The 20216-nt window shown below is 46.7% G+C and overlaps 2 protein-coding genes across 6 annotated transcripts in view; both read left to right on the forward strand.

Moving 5' to 3' along the window:
• The window catches only part of NPAS2 (neuronal PAS domain protein 2), a 198258-nt gene extending 185234 nt beyond the window's left edge, over window positions 1-13024 (forward strand). For 4 of the 5 annotated variants that reach the window (XM_061431680.1, XM_061431681.1, XM_061431685.1 and 1 more), the window contains 2 exons: window positions 8840-9005; window positions 11604-13024. In XM_061431680.1, the coding sequence (XP_061287664.1) occupies window positions 8840-9005; window positions 11604-11771 (334 nt within the window). In that variant the 3' untranslated portion in view covers window positions 11772-13024. The remainder of the gene's footprint in view (window positions 1-8839; window positions 9006-11603) is intronic. The other variant, XM_061431682.1, reaches the window with a different exon arrangement.
• Window positions 13025-14337: 1313 nt separating this feature from the next.
• Window positions 14338-19770, forward strand: RPL31 (ribosomal protein L31). The gene is made up of 5 exons (XM_061431687.1): window positions 14338-14439; window positions 14846-14952; window positions 18036-18161; window positions 19276-19388; window positions 19706-19770. Exons 2-5 carry the CDS (start codon window positions 14846-14848, stop codon window positions 19735-19737), a joined length of 378 nt encoding a protein of 125 aa, XP_061287671.1. The 5' UTR covers window positions 14338-14439; the 3' UTR covers window positions 19738-19770.
• The last annotated feature ends 446 nt before the right edge of the window (window positions 19771-20216 follow it).

The following is a 20216-nucleotide window of genomic DNA, read 5'->3' on the forward strand; positions in this document are numbered from 1 at the left end:
GCCACCCCCAGTACCCGGGCAGCTGTGCTGAGCCAATTTCATTACGAGGGACAGAGGTTTACTGGAGCCAGAGGAGTGAATCCTTGAAAAGCCACTGGAAAATAGTTCCAAGCCCTTTGAAATAAAGCAGACACCGTGGTCATATAAACACTGGTTTCATTTGCGTCAGAAGTTCACGGGAACAGGGCTAGCTAATGAGGCCTGCTGTGCCCAGACGCAGGGGCCTTCCATTCATGCCCTGGGGGCTACCTGCCTGGAGTCCTTCCTGTGTCTTCCTCCAGTAGTAATAGGCACAGTGATGATTACTGAGCATTTCTGAAGACTGGGGCCCATACCATAACCATGAAAACCCTATGATGGTGGGGGTGGTGGCATCGGGGGTGGCAGGAGCTGTACACTGCAAGGAAACTGCCTTTAAACTCTTGGATGCTCTCTGTTGCCTGGAGGGGTGTGCGGGCTGTTGGTTTTGGTTTTGGACTGTTCTTTCTAAATGATCCAGATAAGTGGAAACACTTATTGTGACATCACTTTCCAGAGATGTTTCAAATGCAGGAAACTAGGCAAAAACAGAAATTCTTTCCTCTGAAACATCTAAACTGTCATTTTCGGTCAACCCAGTAATTTATACCGTCCACATCTCCCCGTCCATCTCCTCCAGACATGACCTAACACTCTGTCTTCTGGGGCAGGTCAGAGTCTGCCTCCCACACGCATAGGCCCCTGAAATTTTGGAATCCCCAGTGCCTGTTACCATAAAACGACCCATGTAGAGATAGAACACTTCTAAAAATATAAATGGACTTCTCCATAGTATCTTTTTTAAAAAAGACTTTTTGCATGCAGACCGTTTTTAACATCTGTATTGAATGTGTTAGAGTATTGTTTCTGTATTGTGTTTTGGTTTTCTGACTAGGAGGCATGTGGGGTCTTAGCCCCCTGACCAGCAATGAAACCCGCACCTCCTCCCTTGGAAGGTGAAGTCTTAACCACTGGACCACCAGGGAAGTCCCTGTATAGTATCTTTAAATATCTATTTCTGGGCTTCCGTGGCGGCTCAGATGCTAAAGAATCTGCCTGCAATGCAGGAGACCTGGGTTCGATCCCTGGGTCAGGAAGATCCCCTGGAGAAGGGAATGGCTTACCCACTCCAATTTTCTTGCCTGAAGAATCCCATGGACAGAGGAGTCTAGTGGGCTATGGTCCATGGGGTCGCAAAGAGTCTGACGCGACTGAGTGGCTAACACTTTCGATTTCTTTGCTGGTCTGGACTCCTCCAGAGTTCTCCCAAATGGCATTCCCCTTGTTACTTGGCCATTATCATCAAGTACTCTTTCTTTTAGAAAAAAATGTATATTCTATATAACATAAAATTTCCCATTTTAGCTATATTTAAGCGTACAATGCAATAGCATAAGTACATCCCTGTTTTTGTGCAACCGTCACCACCGTCCATCTCCAGCACTGTTTCATCCTCTCAGATTGAAGCCGTGTCCCCATTAAACCCCAACTTCCTATTTGCTCTGCCCCCAGCCTTCTGCTTTTTGTCTCTTATCAATTGTCTTCTCTAGGTGTCTCATCTAAGTGGACTCGTACAGTATTCATATTTTGTGATGGGCTTATTTCACTCGGTGTGATGTCTTTGAGGCTCGCCCATGGTGTGACCTACATGAGAATCTCCTTGCTTTCTAAAGCTGAATGATGCTCCACTGTCTGTATACATGGCTCCTTGTTTATCTATCATCTATCAATGAATGTGGGGTTACTTCCAGTTTTTCGCTATTGTAAATAATGCTTCTACGACCATGGATGTTCAAATAACTGTTTCCGTCCCCTACTTTCACTTCTCTGGGGCACATACCCAAAAGTAGAATTGCTGAATCACATGGTAACCTAAGTTTAACTTTTTGAGGAAACTTCACACTGTTTTGCACAGCAGTTACACCATTTTACCCTCCCACCAACAGGGCACAAGAGCTCCAATTTCTCCGCATCCTCAACAATACTTGTTATGTACAACTTTTTTTCGTTAACTTGTAATGAAATGATACCTCATTTTGATTTTTTCTTCTGTGACTGTGCTGGGTCTTTCTCGCTGCATAACCTTTCTTTAGTTTTGGTGAGCAGTGGAGACTCTGTCGCAGTGCCAGGGCCTCTCATTGTGGTGGCTGCTCTTGTGGCAGAGCACGGGCACGAGGCTCACAGACTCAACGGCAGCATGCGGGCTCATGGGCACGAGGGCTCAGCATTAGCACCAAACGGGCTCCGGAGTTGTGGTGCTCTGGAGTGCTTTCAGTTCAGTTCAGTCCCTCAGTCGTGTCGGACTCTTTGAGACCCCACGGTCTGCAGCACACCAGGCCTCCCTGTCCATCACCAATTCCTGGAGCTTACTCAAGCTCATGTCCATCGAGTCGGTGATGCCATCCAACCATCGCATCCTCTGACACCCTCTCCTCCTCCTGCCTTCAATCTTTCCCAGCATCAGGGTCTTTTCCAGTGAGTCAGCTCTTCACATCAGGTGGCCAAAGTATTGGAGCTTCAGCTTCAGCATCAGTCCTTACAATGAATAATCAGGGTTGATTTCCTTTAGGATGGACTGGTTGGATCTCCTTGCAGTCCAAGGGACTCTGAAGGGTCTTCTCCAACACCACAGTTCAAAAGCATCAATTTTTCGGCCCTCAGTTTCTTTATGGTCCAACTCTCACATCCATACATGATCACTGGAAAAACCATAGCTTTGACTAGACAGACCATTGTTGGCAAAGTAACGTCTCTACTTTTTAATATGCTGTCTAGGTTGATCATAGTTTTACTTCCAAGGAGGAAGCATCTTTTAATTTCATGCCTGCAGTGACCATCTGCAGTGATTCTGGAGCCCAAGAAAATAAAGTCTGTCACTGTTTCCACTGTTTACCCATCTATTTGCCATGAAGTGATGTGACCAGATGCCATGAGCTTAGTTTTCTGAATGTTAATTTTTAAGCCAGCTTTTTCATTCTCCTCTCTCACCTTCATCAAGAGGCTCTTTAGTTCCTCTTTGCTTTCTTCCATAAGGATGCTGTCATCTGCATATCTGAGGTTATTGATAACTCTCCCGGCAATCTTGATTCCAGCTTGTGCTTCATCAGGCCCAATGTTTCTCATGATGTACTCTGCCTTGATGTACTCCTTTCCCAATTTTGAACCAGTCCATCGTTTCTTATCCAGTTCTAATTATTGCTTCTTGACCTGCATACAGATTTCTCAGGAGGCAGGTCAGGTGGTCTGTTATTCCCGTCTCTTCAAGAATGGGAATATTCTTCCACAGTTTGCTGTGATCCACACAGTGAAAGGCTTTAGCATAGTCAATGAAGAAGAAAGTGAAAGTGAAAGTCACTCAGTTGTCTCTCTTTGTGACCCCATGGACTGTGAATTCTCTAGGCCAGAATACTGGAATGGGTAGCCTTTCCCTTCTCCAGAGGATCTTCCCAACCCAGGGATTGAACCCAGGCCTTTCGCACTGCAGGCAGATTCTTTACCAGCGGAAATATATGTTTTTCTGAAATTCTCTTGCTTTTTCTATGATCCAGCAGATGTTGGCCATTTGATCTCTGGTTCCTCTGCCTTTTTTAAAACCAGCTTGAACATCTGGAAGTTCTTGGTTCACGTACTGTTGAAACCAAACTTGGATGATTTTGAGTACTACTTTGCTAGCACGTGATTTGAGTGCAATTGTGCAGTAGTTTGAGCATTCTTTGGCATTGCCTTTCTTTGGGATTGATTGGAATGAAAACTGACCTTTTCCAGTCCTGTGGCCACTGCTGAGTTTTCCAAATTTGCTGGCATATTGAATGCAGCACTTTCACAGCATCATCTTTTAGAATTTGAAATAGCTCAACTGGAATTCCATCACTTCCACTAGCTTTGTTCATAGTGATGCTTTATAAGACCCACTTGACATTGCACTCCAGGATGTCTGGTTCTAGGTGAGTGGTCACATCATCATGGTTATCTGGGTCATTAAGATCTTTTTTGTATACTTCTGTGTATTCTTGCCACCTCTTTTTATTACATGCTGGTTCTGTTAAGTCCATACCATTTCTGTCCTTTATTGTGCCCATCTTTGCATGAAGATGTTCCCTTGGTATCTCTAATTTTCTTGAAGAGATCTCTAGTCTTTCTCATTCTATTTTCATCTATTTCTTTGCATTGATCACTTAAGAAGGATTGCTTATCTCTCCTTGCTATTCCTTGGAACTCTGCATTCATATGGATCTAACTTTCCTTTTCTCCTTTGCCTTTAGCTTCTCTTCTTTTCTTAGCTATTTGTAAGGCCTCCTGAGACCACTATTTTGCCTTTTTGCATTTCTTTTTCTTGGAGATGGTCTTGATCACTGCCTCCTGTACAATGTTATGAATCTCCATCCATAGTTCTTCAGGCACCCTGTCTATCAGATCTAATCCTTTGAATCTGTTTCTCACTTCCACTGTATAATCATAAGGATTTGATTTAGGTCATAGCTGAATGGCCTATTGGTTTTTCCTACTTTCTTCAATTTAATTCTGAACTTTGCAATACGGGGTTCACGATCTGATCCAGTCAGCTCCTCTTGTTTTTACTGACTGTATAGAGCTTCTCCATCTTTGGCTGCAGAGAATATATTCAGTCTGATTTAGGTATTGACCATCTGGTAACGTCCATGTGTAGAGTCATCTCTTATGTTGTTGGACGAGGGTGTTTGCTGTGACCACTGCATTCTCTTGGCAAATCTCTGTTAGTCTTTGCCCTGCTTCATTCTGTACTCCAAGGCCAAACTTGCCTGTTACTCCAGATATCTCTTGACTTCCTACTTTTGCATTCCAGGCCTTTTTGATGAAAAGGACTTTTGGGTTTTTTTTGGTTTAGTTCTAAAAGGTCTTGGAGGCCCTTGTAGAACTGTTCACCTTCAGCTTTTTCCGCAGTAGTGATTGGAGTATTTAGTTCAGTTCAGTCGCTCAGTCGTGTCCGACTCTTTGCAACCCCATGGACTGCAGCATGCCAGGCCTCCCTGTCCATCGCCAACTCCTGGAGTTTACCCAAACTCATGTCCATTGAGTCGGTGATGCCATCCAACCATCTCATCCTCTGTCATCCCCTTCTCCTCCTGCCCTCAATCTTTCCCAGCATCAGGGTCTTTTCAAATGAGTCAGCTCTTCGCATCAGGTGGCCAAAGTATTGGAGTTTCAGCTTCAACATCAGTCCTTCCAATGAATATTCAGGACAGATTTCCTTTAGGATGGACTGGTTGGATCTCCTTGCAGTCCAAGGGACTCTCAAGAGTCTTCTCCAGCACCACAGCTCAAAATTCTTCGGTGCTCAGCTTTCTTTATAGTCCAATTCTCATATCTATACATGACTACTGGAAAACCATAGCCTTGACTAGACGGACCTTTGTTGACAAAGTAATGTCTCTGCTATTTAATATGCTGTCTTAGGTTGGTCATAACTTTCCTTCCAAGGAGTAAACCTCTTTTAATTTCATGGCTGCAGTCACCATCCATAGTGATTTTGGAGCCCAAAAAATAAAGTCAGCCACTGATTCTACTGTTTCCCCATCTATTTGCCATGAAGTGATGTGACCAGATGCCATGATCTTAGTTTTCTGAATGTTGAGCTTTAAGCCAACTTTTTCACTCTCCTCTTTCACTCTCATCAAGAGGCTCTTTAGTTCTTCTTCACTTTCTGCCATAAGGATGGTGTCATCTGCATATCTGAGGTTATTGATATTTCTCCCCGCAATCTTGATGCCAGCTTGTGTTTCTTCCAGTCCAGCGTTTCTCATGATGTACTCCGCATATAAGTGAAATAAGCAGGGTGACAATATACAGCCTTGACATACTCCTTTTCCTATTTGGAATCAGTCTGTTGTTCCATGTCCAGTTCTAACTGTTGCTTCCTGACCTGCATATAGGTTTCTCAAGAGGCAGGTCAGGTGATCTGGTATTCCCATCTCTTTCAGAATTTTCCACAGTTTATTGTGAGCTACACAGTCAAAGGCTTTGGCATAGTCAATAAAGCAGAAATAAATGTTTTTCTGGAACTCTCTTGCTTATTTGATGATCCAGCAGATGTTGGCCATTTGATCTCTGGTTTTCTAAAACCAGCTTGAACATCTGGAAGTTCATGGTTCATGTATTGCTGGAGCCTGGCTTGGAGAATTTTGAGCATTACTTTACTAGCGTGTGAGATGAGTGCAATTGTGCGGTAGTTTGAGCATTCTTTGGCATTGCCTTTCTTTGGGATTGGAATGAAAACTGACCTTCTCCAGTCCTGTGGCCACTGCTGAGTTTTCCCAATTTGCTGGCATATTGAGTGCAGCACTTTCACAGCATCATCTTTCAGGATTTGAAATAACTCAACTGGAATTCTATCACCTCCACTAGCTTTGTTTGTAGTGATGCTTCCTAAGGCCCACTTGACTTCACATTTCAGGATGTCTGGTTCTAGCTGAGTGATCACACCATCTTGATTATCTTGGTCATGAAGATCTTTTTTGTACAGTTCTTCTGTGTATTCTTGCCACCTCTTAATATCCTCTGCTTCTGTTAGGTCTATTACCATTTCTATACTTTATTGAGCCCATCTTCACATGAAATGTTCCCTTGGTATCTCTAATTTTCTTGAGATCTCTAGTCTTTCCTATTCTATTATTTTCCTCTATTTCTTTGCACTGATCACTGAGGAAGGCTTTCTTATCTCTCCTTGCAGTTCTCTGGAACTCTGCATTCAAATGGGTATATCTTTCCTTTTTTCCTTTGCTTTTCACTGATCTTCTTTTCAGTTATTTGTAAGGCGGCCTCAGACAGCCAGTTTCCTCTTTTGCATTTCTTTTTCTTGGGGATGGTCTTGCTCCCTGTCTCCTGTACAAGGTCACGAACCTCCATCCATAGTTCATCAGGTACTCTGTCTATCAAATCTAGTCCCTTAAGTCTATTTCTCACTTACACTGTGTAATCATAAGGGATTTGATTTAGGTCATACCTGAATGGTCTAGTGGTTTTCCCTACTTTCTTCAATTAGGGCATAGGCTTGGATTATTGTGATATTGAATGGTTTGCCTTGAAAACAAACAGAGATCATTCTGTCATTTTTTAGATTATACCCAAGTACTGCATTTCAGACTCTCTTGTTGACTGTGAGGGCTACTCCATTTCTTCTAAGGGGTTCTTGCCCACAGTAGTAGATATAATGGTCATCTGAATTAAATTCGCTCATTCCATTTTCATTCACTGATTCCTAAAATGTCAATGTTCACTCTTGCCATCTGTTTGACCACTTCCAATTTACCTTGATTCATGGACCTAACATTCCAGGTTCCTATGCAATGATGCTAAAGCTGAAACTCCAGTACTTTGGCCACCTCATGAGAAGAGTTGACTCATTGGAAAAGACTCTGATGCTGGGAGGGATTGGGGGCAAGAGGAGAAGGGTACGACAGAGGATGAGATGGCTGGATGGCATCACTGACTCGATGGACGTGAGTCTGAGTGAACTCCGGGAGTTGGTGATGGACAGGGAGGCCTGGCGTGCTGTGATTCATGGGGTCGCAAAGGGTCGGACACGACTGAGCGACTGATCTGATCTGATCTGATGCAATATTGTTCTTTACAGCACTGAACTTTACTTCCATCACCAGTCACATCCATAATGGGGCATTGTTTTGCTTTGGCTTTGTCTCTTCATTCTTTCTGGAGTTATTTCTCTACTCTTCTCCAGTAGCATATTGGGCATCTACCAACCTGGAGAGTTCACCTTTCAGTGTATGTCTTTTTTCCTTTTCATCCTGGGTTCATGGGGTTCTCAAGGCAAGAATACTGAAGTGGTTTGCTATTCCCTTCTCCAGTGGACCACTTTGTCAGAAATCTCCACCATGACCTGTCTGTCTTGGGTGGCCCTATACGGCATGGCTCATAGTTTCATTGAGTTAGACAAGGCTGTGATCCATGTGATCAGTTTGGTTAGTTTTCTGTGACTGTGGTTTTCATTCTGTCTACCCTCTGATGGATGAGACTAAGGGGCTTGTTGAAGGTTCCTGATGGGAGGGCCTGGCTGTGGGGGAATTGGGGTCTTGCTCTAATGGGCGAGGCCATGCTCAGTAAATCTTTAATCCAATTTTCTGTTGATGGGCAGGGCTGGCACTTCAACTGAACCCAAGTCCCTTTCTCTTTGGCTTCCTTCTTTTTCTGATCATTTTCCTTCACACATTTCAGGAAGCTCTTAGAGTACTTAATATGTTCAGTACACACATTAATTCTCTTGGCAAGAATCTTGCCCTTAACTTGTTTGTTTACAATGATGCCAACTGCATGCTGAGTAACACTGTTGACTCCCAGTTTTGCCATGGTAACATTTGTGGGGATTAGTTTGCCCCGTGGCATGTGGTATGACCAGGGACTGAACCCTTGTCTCCTGCATTGGCAGGCAGATTCTTATCCACTGTGCCATCAGGGAAGTCCTCATTTGGTTTTGATTTGCATTTCCCTAATGACTCTTTTCATGTGCTTATTGGCCATTTGGACCTTTTCTTTCCAGGATGTCTACTTAAGCCTTTTGCCCATTTTTTAACCAGGTTATTTGCATTTGTTGTGGTGGTGAGTTGTAGAAATGTAGCTGGATAGCAACCTCTTATTAGATATAGGACTTGCAAAGATTTTTCTGACAGCTTTTTTTTTTCCGGCAATGTTTTCACTGCATGGACAGTGATGCTCACAAGGTCTTAGCTGTGATGAAGTCCTGTCTGTCTGTTTTCCTCTTGTCATCCGTGTCCTTGGTGTCATGTCAATAGTTTTTGTAAAGGTCTTTCTTCTGTGTGTCACCAAACAGGTATCCACAGAGCCAGGCCGTGTTTCAGAACCCCGACGTGCACACCACCAGCAGCAGCGCCGCCACCCCTGTCCTGCTGATGGGGCTGCAGCCCAGCTTCCCCGCCTCCCAGCCGTCACCCCTGAAGCCTGCACAGGCCCAGCCGCAGCCTCCGCACTTTCTTCAGGTGGGGCTGGGCTGCGCCTGGGGAGGGGGAGACATGGCCGAGTCCCCAGCCCAGGCCTGATGGGCCCTTCCTTTCGTTCCGGGCTTTCAACGGGGTTCTAGGCGTCAGTATAAAAATAAGCCTCAGACAGATTCATTTGAAACTTTATCATTTCTAAAGTTTATCACGCTCCAAGTTGATAAAGTCTATGTATATACAGTGTGAGAAACTTAGAAGCAGCTATTTGGCCTCTTGTCGTTACGCACTAAGAAGGTCCATTTTTTAAAAAGTAATTTTTATTATGGTGTCTACACTTTCTTAGAGCAAAAATCAGACACTGATTGCCATGTTTGTTGGGCTTGTTAGTGTGTTTATATGCAGTATCTCATACGAGTAGAAAATTACATCATGTTTAAAGGTTCATCAAACTTCCTTTAAATGAATGAGATAACATTGCATGAATTTGAGGCTTTCCAGGAAAATGTGGGGCATGTTTCCTTGTGGTCACTTCTTTTTTTTTTAAGTTTTATTTTATATTGGAGTATAGCTGATTAACAATGTTGTGATAGTTTCAGGTGGGCAGCAAAGGGATTCAGCTATACATATACATGTATCCATTCTTCCCCAAACTCCCACCCCATCCAGGCTGCCACTTAACAACGAGCAGAGTCTCCTGTGCTGTACAGTAAGACCTTGTTGGATATCCATTTTAAATGCAGCAGTGTGTACATGTCCATCCTTAACTCCCTAACTATCCCTTCTCTCCCTTTGTCCCCCCTGGGGACCATAAGTTCCTTCTCTTTTAAGTCTGTGAGTCTGTTTCTGTTTTGTAAATAAGTTAATTTGTATAATTTCATTTTAGATTCCACATATAACAGATGTCATACACTATTTCTCCTTCTCTGACTTACTTCACTCAGTATGACAATCTCTATCCATCCATGTTGCTGCAAATGGCATTATTCCATTCTTTTTAATGGCTGAGTAATATTCCATTGTATATAGGTAATCTTGTGGTCACTTCTTATTTTAAGCAAGTGCCACAAGCACTGGAAGGAAGGGCTGTGAGTCAGTGGCTGGGGGATCAGATGGGACAGAAGTGTCTGCTCAGGGTCTGGCCTTCCCTCCCACACATGCCCATGTGCCCCTTCCTGTCCAATGGGGCCTCCTCCACAGCCTCAAGCCCCTACCAGAAGGCACAGTGTAGCTTTTGCTTCCCCACCCCCGCCTGCCCCGCTTGGGCATCCTCGAAGCCATAGGCGAATGTGTGGGGTGACCAAGATGCAGAGTCCTCCTCGAGTTCTAAATTGTAATTGAATTCCAAGGCAGCTAAACCAGCTATGGCATAGTTTTCAGATCTCCCTAACACCACATCTTAGTGGGAGTTAACTCTGGACTGCATCTTTGCTCCCTGGTCTGCTTGCAGGACCCTGGAGTGATCTGGGACAGGAACTGATGAGGGGAGAAGGCAGGGGGAAAGGTAGAAGCTGCCCATCTATCTGTGCCTTCATCAGGAGCCACCGGCGTGCTTGTAGGTGCCTGTTCCACCCAGATGCAGGGCTAAGGATGCAAGGAGCACTCAGGGACCCTGAGCGCAGGGGGACAGGGGACATCACAGAGAGTCAGTGCCAATGGAGCACTGGGGCTGGGGGGCCAAGGTCAAAAAAGGATGGGGCGTGGGGACGGAAACTCTCCAAGAGTGGATGGCTGAGTGTGAGGTGTGAGGGGACAACGTTTCAACAACAGAGGCAGCCTGCACCGAGGTAGAGGGGCAGATGTGCCTTGCGCAGCTTTGGAAACAGGGTGGACTGGGTTCCTTAGAGGGGAGATTTCATGGCTGGGAATAATGCGAGGTGAGACTGAAGGTTCCAGAGTTAATGTTTGACCAGTTGTTGTCAGTTTTCAGTCGTGTCTGACTCTTTGAGGCTCTGTGGACTGTAGCCCCCACCCCAGGCTCCTCTGTCCATGGGATTTTCCAGGCTTTGAGGATACTGAACTGGGTTACCATGCCCTTCTCCAGGGGATCTTCCCAACCCAGGGATTGAACCCAGGTCTCCTGCACTGCAGGTGGATTCTTTACCATTCTTTACCATTCTTTACCACCAGGAAAACCCAGTGAGTTTCTGAGCTTCAAATTAGGATGCTTCCTGGCACATGGCTGTATTTGGAAGTGATTCTGGAAATAGGGACCACCAGTGAAAAGTATGTGGACTGCAGGCCTGTTTAGATGCTGTACCGGCAATGATGTGCATGTGGTGTCAGGTTCCAGCATCCAATACCACACAGGCTATGTGGGGGCTCCTGTGCATGTGTTCAAGAAACCACTTCCTGCAGCCTAGAATCCCAGGGACAGGGGAGCCTGGTGGGCTGCCGTCTGTGGGGTCACACAGAGTCAGACACGACTGAAGTGACTTAGCAGCAGCAGCAGCGGGCCCCCGGCCACCGGGCCAGGAGGAACCCCTAGTGCTGGCCTGAGAGCTGGGCTTCCTTCCCCCCAGGTCTTCAGGCAGGGGAGGAGGACCCTTTAATCTGAGGAGGACTGCATCACCGCCCCAGCCATTTAGGGAAGGAGTCCCTGAATCCCAGAACCTTCCCTGGAGCTGGTTCCTTTCTTTCCAGGTGCAGGTGCCAACCTCTTTGCACAGTGAGCAGCAGGACTCCCTCCTTCTCTCCACCTACTCGCAACAGCCAGGGTCCCTGGTCTACCCGACGCCGGGGCCCGCGCGCCCGGCCCGAAGGGTCAGCAGCCTGTCTGAGTCCTCAGGCCTCCAGCAGCCGCCCCGGTAGTGGCCGGGCACCTCGGTTGGGTCACATCAGCTTTAACCAATGGACGGACGAGGGGGCGGGTGGCCAAGGAGTTGGGGAGAAGGGTTTAAAGGACACCCCAACTTCCGTGCACGCCGCATCCATTTCAGAGCTCCTGGGTGGTGACCGTGTCCGAGGGCAGCGGCCAGCATGGACATGAGTGAGCAGGGAAGCTGGCCCTGTTTCCCCTTTCCCTGTGCTTCATAGCCACACTCTACAACCATACCCAGACGGACCGACCGCGGTCCCCAGCTGAGCGCATCAGAGCATCACTCTGTTCAGCTTAGAGATGGAGCGTCTCTGCTGGATCGCCCCTCCTCCCAGCGTGGACCAGCCTCTGCGCCACGTGCGCATGTGCTCATTGGCCTTCACTCTCCAGACCCTCTTTCCTCGGAGAAGCACCCGGTCAGCGATGTCTTGAATGGAGAGATGATTTTTTTTCTCATTATGTTTAGATGATCGTTTCTGTCTTAATTTGCACAGCTGCACAAGGAGATAACGTAGGCACTTTCCTTTTTTTTTTTGTTTTTTAACCAAGTCTCCTGACTTCACACGGAGACCCCAGTAACAAAAACAGCCCACCAATCAGAAAGCAAAGCTGGGCATTATTAACCAGACTGCAGCCCCCCCACCTCCCACCCTCCCGCCTAAACCCTAATGGAATGAGACTCTTCTCCCCACACCGTTCTGGTGATTGGCTTTTTTACCTTATCCTGAATGTAACACTGGACTGTCTTCTGTTGACTTCCCGGTGATTGCAACTACAAAGGTGACTCAACGCAAAGTACAATCCTGCAGGTAATGTTCTGGGATTCTGACAGGACTCAAGGACTGGGAAAGGGAAGGTTTTACAGACCAGACAGGGCCCCAGGAAACGCCCCTCCCCGCCATGCTGGCCCTCGGAGTGAGGATGCCACAGCTTTCTACATATCTTTCCTGACCGAGACCCAGGAGTGGATTTTCCTTTTCAAAAATGCACTTTGCTTTTTTTGTATGTTTTGTTGAGATGTTTCTAAAGAGAAGATTTTATGTAATTATAAGACGAAGTGTAGTGAATTGTACAGCCGTTGTAATAAGGACCTATTTCTATATAAAATAAAACTGTATGGATTCTGTGTAAATTATTTTGTATCTGAGACACCAGTTCCTTTCCCAAAATATAAAAGGATAAAAGTTTTCTTGTGTATTTCTGTGAGTGGACATTTTGTAATAAATTAACAAATTTGTATAATTTCCTTTTGAGGCAGTTTCTGTACCTTGTTCTTGATGCATTCATACCTCTCTTCGTCAGTAAACTTTTTTTTTTTTTTAATTTCAACACGTTTCTAAGGATAATCAAAAATCCAGAAAAGGTGGGAGCGAGCAACCAATAATCTGGGTAATGGCCTTAGGTTTTTTGAGCTCACATGCATCTCAGCCTATTGGGATCCTGATCTTTATTTTAAAAATTGTGCCGGAAGAAATCAATGCTTCTTTTAGAAATGATAGCAAAACAAACTGACAAAACCAGAAAAAGTTCCTGGAAACATCTCTAACTTAAGAGACATGGGTAATCCATAGAGATGACCAAGCCATAATCCACAGAAGCAGGTATAGCCCATAATTAAACTCACCTGGTTCCATGGCCTCTTGCTTGCCAGCACTTATGTGATGCATAAGTGTGCACCAGGGTTTGTGTGTCTGTCTGGGAGACCTGTGCACACAGAGACCTGTGCACACATCATGTGGATAGGGGAAATACAGCAGAAGGCACCCCTCTGATCAGCAGACGGAAGGTCCAGAGTTCTGAACCCGTGGGTTTGGCATGGGGACCCGGGACTTGGCCATGAAGTCTGTCAACTCACACCTAACCTCCTGGCATCATTTTCAAGGTACCTATTTTACACCAGGTGTTGGATAAAAGCGCTGCTTCCATTGCTGTTATTGGGTCATTTTGTTGTGATAGAGCTAAAAACATATTTAAGGTCACGAAATCATATTGATTTCTCCAATATAATAGACAGTACATAGTACTTCACTCTCCCTTTCTAAGGTGATTTTATCAATAACTGTCTACTGAATTGACATTTCATATAGTCGGTTACAAACTGGCGCTTTTAATTTCGAAACGCTTCTTGTGCAAACCCACCTCTGCTCTGCCTCCCTCGTCGCCCCTAGCCTAGGCCCCTCTGCATCTCTGCAGCTAGCTGATCGCTGCCGCCGGGAAAGGCTCCCGGCTCCCTCCAGGCCGGCAGGCGCGTAGGTCATCTCCGGGCTGCCAACCAGGCTCACAGGTTCAGGCAATGCTGGCCGAATCACTGAGCGAGTGGGAAAAACAGAAGAGCATTTTCTCTGCCTATCCTGCCCCACTCCACCTGGGGACCAGGATCCCGTTTTCTCTGAAGACTTAAACGCGAACCGCAAGCCCCTCCCACCCTCGTTCGCGCGCAGGAGGTGGAGACCGGAGAGAGGAAGCTGCGAAAGAAAGCGGGACGCCCGAGGCCCCGCCCCAGAGGCCTTCACGCCTTTTCCCCCCGGCGCGCGCTGCTTGCGTCACTGCAGCGCCTCTTCCTTCCCCCGCCTCCAGGTAACCCGGAAGTTGTACTTGCGAGGCTGCTTTCCTTCTCCCACAATCCCTCGCGCTCTTCCTTTCCATCCCCGGCCCTGCAGGGTGAGTATGGCTGCTGAGTTTGGTCTGCAGTAATCCGGTGCCATCCTCTACTTGGATTGTGGTGACCAGGCCTGCAGGCTCTGTCCTGAGCTGGCCTGGGACCCCGCGTCCCCGGCGCACGGGAATCTACGCTGCATTTAAGGGCTCCCGGAGCCTGAGAGAGGCCAGTCTTGGGGGAACCCGAGCTGCAGGGGTTTCCGGGGCGGCGGCACCTAAGGGATACGGATACTTGGGCCGCGGGGTAGCCGGCTTGTTTACCCAGACCTGGGGCTTCAGGGACCTGGCCGGACTTTCTGTCCCCGGAAACCGTACCGAGGGCGGCTGCGTGAGGCCGTGCCGGGAGGGAGGGCTTGACTTAGGTTTGACGCACTCTCCCTGAGCGGCTTTGTCGCCTGGGTTTGTTTAGATGGCTCCCGCAAAGAAGGGCGGCGAGAAGAAGAAGGGCCGGTCCGCCATCAACGAGGTGGTGACAAGAGAATACACCATCAACATTCACAAGCGCATCCATGGAGTGTGAGTACCCCTGCGGCCTGCCGCTGGCGCTGCTGTTGGGGGCTCCCGAAATCACGGTCTGGTGGTCCCTGAATCTGTCTAGCCTGAAGGCTGGGTGGGCCAGAAATTACGCATTAATGCTGTGAAAGCTCAAGTCTTATTTCCATGGACCCTGTTTCAGGTTTATAGGGTTTAAAGGGTAATACCTCAGAGGTTGATACCTAGAAACGGGAGGTAAAACGGTAAGGTTTCTGGGAGAGCCAACTTGAGGAGATATAGTGATTAAACCAGTCCACTCGTTGCTTTGTCGTTGAATAAAACCCTTGAAGGCCTGAAGGTTGTGCAGGAGGGAACGCTGATGTGTCTAGGTCTTTGTAGTCAAGTTCACTAGTTAATTGAAGCCGGACTGACCAAGAACAGGAACGCTGTGATGCGGTTTCTTTAGTTCCCTGATGCACACAGATGGATCCTGACACTGGGAAAGTCGTAATACTGGGAGTGAAACCGTTGTAGAGACCAGGAAAGGATGTGTCAGTGGAGTTGTTTGCTGAGAGGACACCTGGAGGTTGTGCGTTGTGCGTTGGCGATACACAGGAATATTGGGGGTGATTTCCAATGTCTGGGTTCTTGGTGTTGGTCTCTGGAGATCTGGTTGTAGTCCTTTCTTCCCTTTTCTGCATATGGTGCTCACTAGTGATACTGGAGACTGCATCTTTTCTTGAATGCTGCTGTTTGGATTCTTTTTAACAGCAAACATTGCCCTGCAAAAATTTCTTGACTGGCTTGGTCGGTGTCGGGTGTATCTGGACAGCTGATTTTGTGAGGGACCTACATGTGGCAGCCACCCCACTGGGCCTGGCACTTCTGGCCAGGTGTTGATCATGTGTGATCCAGGGAGTATTGTGTATATGGAGTCTTTCTGTTTCGGGCGTGGTGGATTCATGTGGGGAGCACATTGAGCACATCAGTGTATCTTGGGGTCTGCAGGTTCAACAGGAAACCGAAAGATCCTGCCCTCCTAGCTAGGAGGAGGAGGTAGACAAGCATCCAGAGAGAAAAGGGTGAAGAGTAAATCCTAGGATGATGTTTTACAGGCCACACAGTTAACCAGACTTTAGAAGAGTGGGTTTGAGCCATCACGGGTGGATGAGTTTTTCAGGCATTTTTGTTACAAAAGCTCTAAGTGAAGACCTTCACAGTACTAAATGAATGGGTTGTTTTTAGTTCCTGATGGGCAACAATTGGCAGTTCTTTGTTCATTCATTTTACTCCGTAGGATTTCACATTCTAGTGTCTTTCTTGCCTCTGCAGCTGCTCCTCCTTGATCTCTGTTTCTCCTCACATCCCATCCTCTTATATTGAGTCCATAACTCAGCCCTTCTCTAACTATGCTTGGTAATAGCAACTAGTTTTAGGGCCTCGTATGTCCAGCTGCTGTTGAGATGCATAGTTTTTTAATAGGCATTTCACATTTTACATAACCCTGAACCAAACTCCCTGTGTCCATGCTGCCCCCCCACCCCACCCCACCCCACCCACTCACACACTTTCCAGTTTCCCTGCAGCCTTCCCTTTTTGTTGGCAAGGGAGCATGTCCTCTTGGGTCTGCCTTCCTTGGCCTGAGTACACTGCCTCCCACCACCAAGGAGACAAGAACTGTTTCCTTGATGGGCTCCTGGTTCCCTCCTCCACTCCAAACACCTGGAGGGTCTGCTCCCAGACCCTCCATTGGCTGGCTTCCCATCTTACCATCTTTTTTTTTTTTTCCATCTTACCATCTTAAGAGGCCAGAGTTCTGCTATGACTCTACATGGGTTGGCCACTTACTTAATCATAGCTGGCAAGTACCTGATTCAGGGCAGCAGTTGAGCTTAGTCTTACCCACCCCCATAATGCTTTTTCTCACAGGTAGCTAAACAGGCGCCCTTCTCCTTGGATCTTGACTTCAGTATCTGCGGTCATCTTAAACATGCAGCCCCCTTCCCTATTCCTCTCCTTTCTCTGGTTTTTTCTTTGTAGCATTTTTTTTCTGTATGGTTAAATATTTAAGTGAATGAAGTGAGCTTGTTTGATGGGTTCAAGGAGGCTGGTGAGGGGTAGAGTGGGGAGGGGGCGGATATGGTAACTGACGTGGCTCTTAACATTCACAGTCTGTTTAACTTTTGGTCTCTGCCCCACTTGGAATAGCTTTCACTTAACCAACTGATTGATCATTTTAGCCAGTAATAGAGTTGTGCTTTCTCACATTTTGTATTTAACTGAAAGCACGAAATTTAAGGAATTTATGTATCCGTTTCTAAACAGCAGGTTAATCGTGCCTGACACATGCTGAGAAATCCGTAGCATTAACTGTTGCCTTCATTTTTTGAGAGGAAATCAGTCCATCCAGGCCCCTTGTCTTTAATCATGCTGCTGCTAAGTCACTTCAGTCGTGTCCGACTCTGTGCGACCCCATGGACTGCAGCCCACCAGGCTTCTCCGTCCCTGGGATTTTCCAGGCAAGAACACTGGAGTGGGTCGCCATTTTCTTCTCCAATGCGTGAAAGTGAAGTCGCTCCGTTGTGTCCAACTCTTAGCGACCCCATGGACTGCAGCCTACCAGGCTCCTCCGTCCATGGGATTTTCCAGGCAACAGTACTGGAGTGGGATGCCATTGCCTTCTCCGTCTTTAATCATAGACCAAGTTAATAAGGGACCTTTAATTTAGTATTGAATGATTGCCGAAACCTGATGACATAGTATTTACTTCAGTGTTGTGTGCTTTGTGTTCAAGCATATTCTAACATTCTTTGATTATATATTCTCTGTGGCAGATGGTATCAGAGCTTGAGGGTATTTTTGCTTTATCAGAAAAAGAGAAAGTGTTGACCAGTGTATATATTAGCATCTTTTAAGGATCATAGACTGAATCCTTGTTCTACATTATTGAAAGTAGATTGTGCATAGAAGATTACCATTGTGTAATTGGTGGGCATGACATAGTGGTGAAGAATTGTTCCTGTGTTGTTAGAGGTTTAGTTTAGATTTGTTTTATGAAAACACGCTGTATTGTGTGTTTCCTTTAATTTTGTACTCAACTTCATTCACTTACTTTTGAATCTCAGGGGTTTCAAGAAGCGTGCCCCTAGGGCACTCAAAGAAATCCGGAAGTTTGCCATGAAGGAGATGGGAACCCCGGATGTGCGCATCGACACCAGGCTCAACAAAGCCGTCTGGGCCAAAGGGATCAGGTACGGAGTGTCTGGGTATGAGATAGAGTTCACCATTCCACTGAGCTATTGCACACGAGGTGTAAGACAAAGATCACGTAGCCGTGGCTCAGGGAGTAGGGTAGCATCTGCGGGGAGGCCTTTTAACCTGGTGTTGAGCTAAGACCTGAAGGAGTCAGCAGTGTGCAGGTCAGGTAAGTGCATCACACAAAGAGAACAGACGTGACCTGGGAACAGTCAGAGTGGAGTAGACAGTGTGATTTGAGAACAGTGAGTGAGGATGGAGTTGGGCAGCAGACAGACCTTGTAGGTCATGGTGTGGAGTCTGGCTTTCTCTAGACTGAAGAGCAGTGTCCACAGTGGGGGTGGGCTACAGGCCAGAGACTCCTAGCAGTTACACAGTGCACAGAGTGGCCAACCACACACAACGCATACAAGAAATGGTGCGGCCAGGTCTCAGCGGTGCTCAGGCTGAGAAGTCCTGCTTGTAGGCAGATTTGGGGGTTACTGTAAAGGACAGTTAAGGGGCCAGGATAGAAGTGGGACTGGAGAGTTTGAGACGAGCAGGGTGGGGGTGCTGTCTGCATCTGGGTGGTCTTTTAACATTGGGGTGGATGCAACGATAGGGACCTGAGCTTTAGCCCTGCAGTGGGCTGTCGTGGCGGGGAGTGTCTAATGAAAGCTGTTTGTGGGCTCCCTTGAGATGGGGAGAGGGGTGTCCCATGAACTGAGAGATGTTTTGGGTCAACAGAGGAGCAGGTGCAGTCAGCTGTGATGCTGCTGAGGAGGTTGGTGAGCCATGAGGAGGATTGTGTGCGTGAGGCCGGGAAACTGAACGTTTAACAGTCACATGTGTTCACCTAGTGCTGCTTGGGATTTAACATAGCTCCCATAGCCAACATTTACACGTGGGGCTGACATTTCTGCTGAGGTCACTGCTGTGGCAGTGGTGGCTGCCAGCCGAGACAGGTATATCCCAAGCATGCTCAATCATGTCAAACTTTTTGAGACCCCATGGACCCTGCCAGGTTCCTCTGTCCATGGGACTCTCCAAGCAAGAATACTGGAGTATTTTTGTATTGGGTTGCCGTTTCCACCTCCACATCCCAAGACACCTGTGTTTTGTATTTTTCAGGAATGTCCCATACCGGATCCGTGTGCGGTTGTCCAGAAAACGTAATGAAGACGAAGACTCGCCAAACAAGCTCTATACTTTGGTTACCTACGTGCCCGTCACCACCTTCAAAAGTAAGGTCTACTTAATTTTTAAATCCTTGGCCCTATTATAACCAGAGTTCATTTGTTCAACAAACACTATTTACTTGTATCTCTGGATCCTTCCAGTAGGGATGTAAGTAAGAGGCATAGTTAGTAAACCTTTCTGAAGTTGTGTTATGGTGTGGGAAAATGCAAAAGGATACGGAACACGTCTGTATCTGGGTTGGGAAAGGTCATTCAGAATAATACTTGCAATAATACTTGCCTAAGCCCTTGCAGAAAAGGTTCTTGTGTGAGCATGGGATGAGGTGTGTGTGGAAGGTGACCGGCTGTCGCTTCTTTTGCAGATCTACAGACAGTCAATGTGGATGAGAACTAATTGCTGATGGTCCAATAAAGTTATTGAACTGCCTTTGCATCTTGATTTTCCTTTTCTAGTTGGAGGTGAAGGCTTGTGTATCTTATAACATTTCCCAGTTACAGGGTCATCTGGAGAGCATTTCCCAGCTGCCATGCCTGGGCCCCTTCTCCCAGGAGTTTTAAAAGACTAAACTGGTAAGCTTTTGAGGGTCTTAGATTTAATGAAAGAGGTACAGTTTGTCATTCTTAGCTCCATTTGGTAATCCGATGAGGTGTTTTCACTTCTGATTTGTGCTCAGTTGTTCAGTTCTGTCTGACTCCTTGCAACCCCACCGGGCTCCTCTGTGCTTAGAATGTTCCAGGCAAGAATACTGGAGTGGGTTGCCATTTCCACATGTAGCTAAAGGTCAGAGGTAACCTTTCTTAAAAGAACAAACGTTATGTTAAATTTAGCCTGAAACCAAGGTGTTGCGGGGATTATGTTTCATCACTGATGTG

Source organism: Bos javanicus, chromosome 11 (genome assembly GCF_032452875.1).
Source record: "Bos javanicus breed banteng chromosome 11, ARS-OSU_banteng_1.0, whole genome shotgun sequence".
NCBI classification, from domain to species: Eukaryota; Metazoa; Chordata; class Mammalia; order Artiodactyla; family Bovidae; genus Bos; species Bos javanicus.